The sequence below is a fragment of the Zonotrichia albicollis genome, chromosome 12 (assembly GCF_047830755.1).
Source record: "Zonotrichia albicollis isolate bZonAlb1 chromosome 12, bZonAlb1.hap1, whole genome shotgun sequence".
In the NCBI taxonomy this organism is placed as follows: domain Eukaryota; kingdom Metazoa; phylum Chordata; class Aves; order Passeriformes; family Passerellidae; genus Zonotrichia; species Zonotrichia albicollis.
Genome location: NC_133830.1, coordinates 11,603,905 through 11,609,358, shown reverse-complemented (window position 1 = coordinate 11,609,358; position 5,454 = coordinate 11,603,905). Strand labels below are relative to the sequence as shown.

The window sequence follows — 5,454 nt, the reverse complement described above, 5'->3', positions numbered from 1 at the left end:
CTGGCTGTGTCGGGGGCGGGACCGGCGTTTCGGCGGTGGGGGCCGGCCCTGTCCGCGGCCGCAGCCCCTCCCCGGGGCGGGCGGGAGCGGAGCGGAGCGCGGTGCCCCGCAGAGCGGGCGGGAGGGATGTGCGGCCGCACCGCCTGCTCGCTGGCCGCCGACAACCTGCGCCGGGCCTGCGCCTACCGCGATCGCCGGGGCCGGCAGCGGCAGCCCGAGTGGGTGCGGCAGGAGCGCTACCAGCCCTCCTACAACAAGGGCCCGCAGTCCAGCGGCCCCGTGCTGCTCTCCCGCCGCCACCTCCAGCAGGTATCCCCTCCCTGGGGCCGCGGGGCCGCATCCCGGCGGGGGCGGGGGCTGGGCATCCTGCCGCTCACACCGGAGCGCAGGGAAGGAGGCCGTGCCTCCCGGGGGTGAGGGACTCGCTCTGAAGGGCCGTGGTTTGTTTCGTTTCGCTTTGCTGTACGTGGCAGGTATTGAATTTTCTAATTGCTGAAATGTCGTTTCTTGTTAATATTTACATGTTCAGAAGGAGGAGGGGAATCGTGTTTCCACCACAGTGTTTATGTTTTCTGCAAAAATTTGTATAAGTGCTTAACCTTATTAGAGTTTTTTTGCAAGTGTCTGTAATTGCTCTGCTGCTTTGAATTGGCTTTCCTGAGGCACCCTTTTTTTTTTTTTATTTCATAACTCTGCGGCATGTGTCCAGGTCACATTGGTAATAGGAGAGAGTAGAGAGAAAAAAAATCTTAACTCCCGAACAGGACAGTAGCTGTACACCTGTGGTGACTGTTGTCCCGTATAATTTAAGCCTCATCTGACCTCTCCCGGATAACCTGGGCAGCCTCTAGGGTTGTTGGTGCTGCTCGTTTGGTTTCACACACAAAGGGTGCCTGGCCAACTGCTGCTCTTTGGCGTTCAGCGGGGTGAAACGGGGTGTGCTCAGTCGGAACACCCCGATCTGGACCCGCTCTGCTCTCCCTCCCCAGCTGCTGGGGCAGCTGCACTTGGCAGCCGTTACTGGCACCGCTGATCGGGTTAATCCGGGAGCCTCGGTGGGACCTCTCAGGAGTGCCCTGGGCAATGCCATCGGCCTCATGCCCTCCTTTCCTGCTTTAGGGGTCCCACATCCCCCTGAGAGCAGGCAGTGGAGCTGCTGGAGCAGAAGCATATGGGGCAGGGAGTGTGGTACAGGTCACAGGCAGACACTTGCTTAGTTGTCCATTGCTGTTCACATTGTTGGCATGCTGGTGCTGTGCAGGGTGTCCCTTTTTGCCACTCCTACCCTGAGGGACCTCTGAAGGACTTCACAGAACTGCACACATACACGTCCCTGCTATAGTAGGTGTGTTTGTGTGTCTGTCTGCTGCAGTCCTTTGGGAGCAAACAGCCCAGCACTGGCAGATGTGGGCAGAAAGTGAGAGCAGCCTGGGGGAGAATCGAAAGCCACAAACTGTTTCCATTGTCCAAAGGCAGGTAATATGCAAAGCACAAGCAGTGAAAGTGCACCAGGTCAGCAAAAATCACATTATTAAAATGAAAATGAGGCTTTTGCCCCTTTGGGATTTTCAGTGTCACCAGGGGAGGCTTTGAGGACTTTGACACCAGCCTGACACAGCTGTTTACTCAAGAGCTCTGGAGTTCATGTCTCCAGCCATTTCCACTAAAAAGAAGCTGTGTTAATTCTTCCAGAGAAGAGACAGTTTATTTATTCCTGCAAAATATTAATGTGCTTTCTGAAGATTAATTTTTACTTGAAGGCTGTTAAGAATATGCCAAGGGTTATAATTAGTGGCTATTTCTGCATGGCTTGTGAGGGAGGGGCAGTGAGCCCCAGCTTATCTCTTGGCAGAGATGCTGGCCAGATCCCCACTTTTAGGGGGCAAAGCCATTTCCACAGGACTTGCCAAAACACCTGTCTGAAGCTGTGGGGATGCTCGTGGTCTCTGTGACATTGCTCTGACCTGAGGTGTTTCTCTGTTCCAAGGATGCTGACTCCTCCGAGCGGGTGCTCATGGACATGCGCTGGGGCCTGGTGCCCTCCTGGTTCAAGCAGGACAACCCCTCCAAACTGCAGTTCAACACCTCCAACTGCCGCAGCGATACCATGCTGAGCAAGTCCTCCTACAAGGTGAGCTGCTGCCACCTTTGTGTCCTGCCTGAAAAATCCTGTAGTCAGCAAAACCAGGGCAGAAACATCTGCTGGGCCCGTACTGGTCGCCACTTGCCATTGCACAAGTCCCTGTACTGCAAAGCTGAGGGTTTCACTAAAACAAAGAACTGAAAAGGCACTTACTGGAAAAGCTCAGTATAGCACTGCTGGTGGCATTTGTGCATCCCAGGAATTCAGGAAAGTCCTCGGAAGGAGTGAGAGGGCTGGGTGGTTGCAGGAGCCCTTCTGCCATTGCAGGCTGCTTGGGGCTGCTGTTCACTGTCACTTGTGCTGTCTCTCCCCAGGGTGCTCTCCTCAAGGGCAAGCGCTGCGTGGTCCTGGCCGATGGCTTCTACGAGTGGCAGCAGCAAAGTGGGGGGAAGCAGCCCTATTTCATTTACTTCCCTCAGAGCAAGGATGCCATGGTATGGAGTCCCTTGCTGTGTCTGAGCACTTGCACCCAGCTCTGGCCCCTGCTCCCTGCAGCTGCCTGGGGAAAAGCCCACTTCCCTCCTGCTCTGCCCATCCCAGCAGGGCCGTGCTCTGTGCTGGCTTGGCACTCTGTCACCCCCTGTGGCTGGCGGTCCCCATCGCAGCGGTCTACGGGCTGTGAAAGGTGACACAGTGTCCCTGCCGTCACGGTCACTGCTCCCCACGTGCGGATATTTGCATGGGCGGGCAGTGTGGCTTACAGGGGACTGGGCTGGGAGTTTCACTACCTCTTTCATTTGGCTGAACTGGTGGCTGGGATATTCAGACGGGGAGGAGAGCCCTGGCTTGCCTGTGGGAAGATGAGGGTCCTGGTACCTCTCCTGGAGTCACCTCAGATCAGTAGAAAGACTCCTGGAGAGCCTCAGATTAGTTGTGATCATGACTCAGATCTGAGTCACTGACCTGCTTCAGCACTGGCAGATCTGTGCTGCTTTGGCTGATCGTGGTGACCAGGACAATGGGGCCTCTCTCCTGCAGGACAAGGAGACAGAGGGAGATGAAGAATGGAAAGGATGGAGGTTGCTTACTATGGCTGGGATTTTCGACTGCTGGGAGCCACCAGGAGGAGGAGAAATGCTGTACACTTACACCATCATCACCGTGGATGCTTCCAAGGATGTGAGCTTCATCCATCACAGGCAAGTGAGAGCAGGAAAGGGGGTTGCAGGGTGGAGGGGGATAAAGTAGGAGAACTGCACCTCTAGACACCAGTGTGGCAGCACACAGGCATGGAGTGCAGCAGCCTCCTCCTGCTCTAGGGGAGAAGTGCTACATTACTGGGCCACCAGCTCATGCCCTTTCCATAAATCACCATCTCTGTGCTCTGTGGATGGCAGTTGGAATTGGATCACTTTCTGGAACTGGTCTCTCTGCCTGATCAGGGCCTGGCAGTCAACCCCTCTGCCTCTTCCAGCAAATCAGCTACCTGGATGAAGTGAATGCACACTCTGCCTTGCAGAAGAGCATTCTGCTGCTTCAGTTTTCCCTGTTTCCCCCAAGATGCCAGCTCCTTGCTAGCTCACAAGTCTGGCTTTTGCCAACACACTGCTGCTGAGCTTTGGCTTCAACTGTCTTATCCCTTAGGATGCCAGCCATCCTGGATGGGGATGAGGCCATCAGGAAATGGCTGGACTTTGCTGAAGTGCCGACCCAAGAAGCTGTTAAACTCATCCAGCCCACAGAGAACATTGTTTTCCACCCAGTGTCCACCTTTGTCAACAACATCCGCAACAACACGCCCGAGTGTGTTGCAGCCATCGAGCTGGGAGCCAAGAAGGTGGGTGCTGCTGGGGGCTTGGCAGAGGGGAGCTCAGCCACGAGGATGTCTCTGAGCTGGGTCAGAGCTGCCAGGCTGCAGGAGGAGTGGCAGTAGGCAGTGTCTGCAGAGCATGCCCGTGCTTGATGCTCGAGTGCTGAGCCCTGGACAGATTCCCTTCCCTCTGCTTCCAAAAATAAAACTGGCAGCCCATGCCAGGATTTTGCTGCCAAATGAGGCAAATTCCATGTGAAATGGGTCTTGGAACAAGCCTGTTCACAGCAGTCTGGGGAACCTCCCACAGATGTGCCTGGTTGCAGGCAGGGCTATTTCTCCAGCCTCCACATCCTGCTCTGGACCAGCTCTTGCAGCTGGCTGCCTGCCCTGCTCCCTCTGTGCTTCTGACATCTCTCACACTGTCTTTTGTCTATGCAGGAGGTGAAAGCCACCCCAAGCAACAAAGGGATGCTGGGCTGGTTAAAAAAATCCCAAGAGAGCTCTCCCCAGAAGAAAGAAAACGATTTGCCCAAGTGGACAAGTCAGTTCATCCAGAGCCCTTCGCCCAAGAAAACCAGCGCAGATGTCCTGCAGCAGTGGCTGGGGAAGCAGGGACAGCCACCTGCGAAGAAGCACAAGGCTTAGGCACCAGCTGAGATGGCTGATCATCTCTTTTACCCCTGATTTCCTAAGCACAGTGAGAAATGGTATTTTTGGAAGGCTTTGCAGACTGGTGTTGAAATCAACAATTGTTGTTCTGCTGCTCTAGGTTGTTATCTGTGTTCTTTGTGTTTTGTTAAAGGTTGATGTCTGTAAAGATTTTTGCTTTGTCTTGTGCTGATGGGAGTGAATATAACCTGTTGTGGCCTCTCTCCCTGCCAGTCATTCAGGGAGGCAAGCTCTGAGGGCCCTGAAAAACATCTCAGCCTGCTGGGGAGGCACTCTAGCTCCTGACAATGTTCATAGTTCATGTCTCTTTCTGTTTGCTTTTCTCTTCCCTTTTTTTTTGGTGTTAAATTTATACCTCTTCTCCACTTAATTCCACACTGATTCTGTAAAAATTCCTCTTCAATGCTCTTGCCCTCAAAAGCTGGCTGCAGCGCTGAGGAACAAGCAGTGAATATTATGAGGAAGCTCCAGGCTGGGAAGATCTGCACCAGCATTGCTACGTGCATTCATGGCTCCTGAACAGGGAGATGTTCAAGTGGCACAGGGAGGAACTGGACCTGGTTTAGGTTTCCCTGCTGTGGAACCAGTGTGTCTGTCACGTTGTTTGTACAATCATTTTGTTAATGGGATTTGAAGACTTAGAGAGGATTTCCTTGATCTGGGGAGGGATGCACTCTGCCTTATTTGAAAAGGCCAGTCATTAAAGCCCAGATAACCTAAGTGCCATTACAGAACAGCATAGGGCTGTTGTTTTTGAGGTCAGGGATTTTGTAAACAGAGCCAGATGTTACAGACCAAAAGCCTTACACACACTGAAATCCTTGCTAGAAATCAGTGCTTCCTTTGTGTTGGAAACAATAAAATGGCTTCACTGGCTGGCTGTGCTGTG

The 5,454-nt window shown here is 53.7% G+C and overlaps 1 protein-coding gene across 1 annotated transcript; it reads left to right on the top strand.

Annotated features, from left to right (window-relative positions):
• Positions 1-126: 126 nt before the first annotated feature.
• Positions 127-5,454, top strand: HMCES (5-hydroxymethylcytosine binding, ES cell specific). Its single transcript, XM_005485416.4, has 6 exons — positions 127-309; positions 1,988-2,131; positions 2,458-2,577; positions 3,122-3,282; positions 3,728-3,920; positions 4,335-5,454. The coding sequence occupies exons 1-6, from the start codon at positions 127-129 to the stop codon at positions 4,539-4,541; spliced, it is 1,008 nt and encodes a 335-aa protein (XP_005485473.1). The 3' UTR covers positions 4,542-5,454.

Excerpts from the sequence above, each read along its gene's own strand:
- HMCES (XM_005485416.4), top strand. The coding sequence starts at position 127 with ATGTGCGGCCGCACCGCCTGCTCGCTGGCCGCCGACAACCTGCGCCGG. Across the intron at positions 2,132-2,457 it reads TGAGCAAGTCCTCCTACAAG|GGTGCTCTCCTCAAGGGCAA; the intron begins GTGAGCTGCTGC and ends GTCTCTCCCCAG. Across the intron at positions 3,921-4,334 it reads TCGAGCTGGGAGCCAAGAAG|GAGGTGAAAGCCACCCCAAG; the intron begins GTGGGTGCTGCT and ends TTGTCTATGCAG.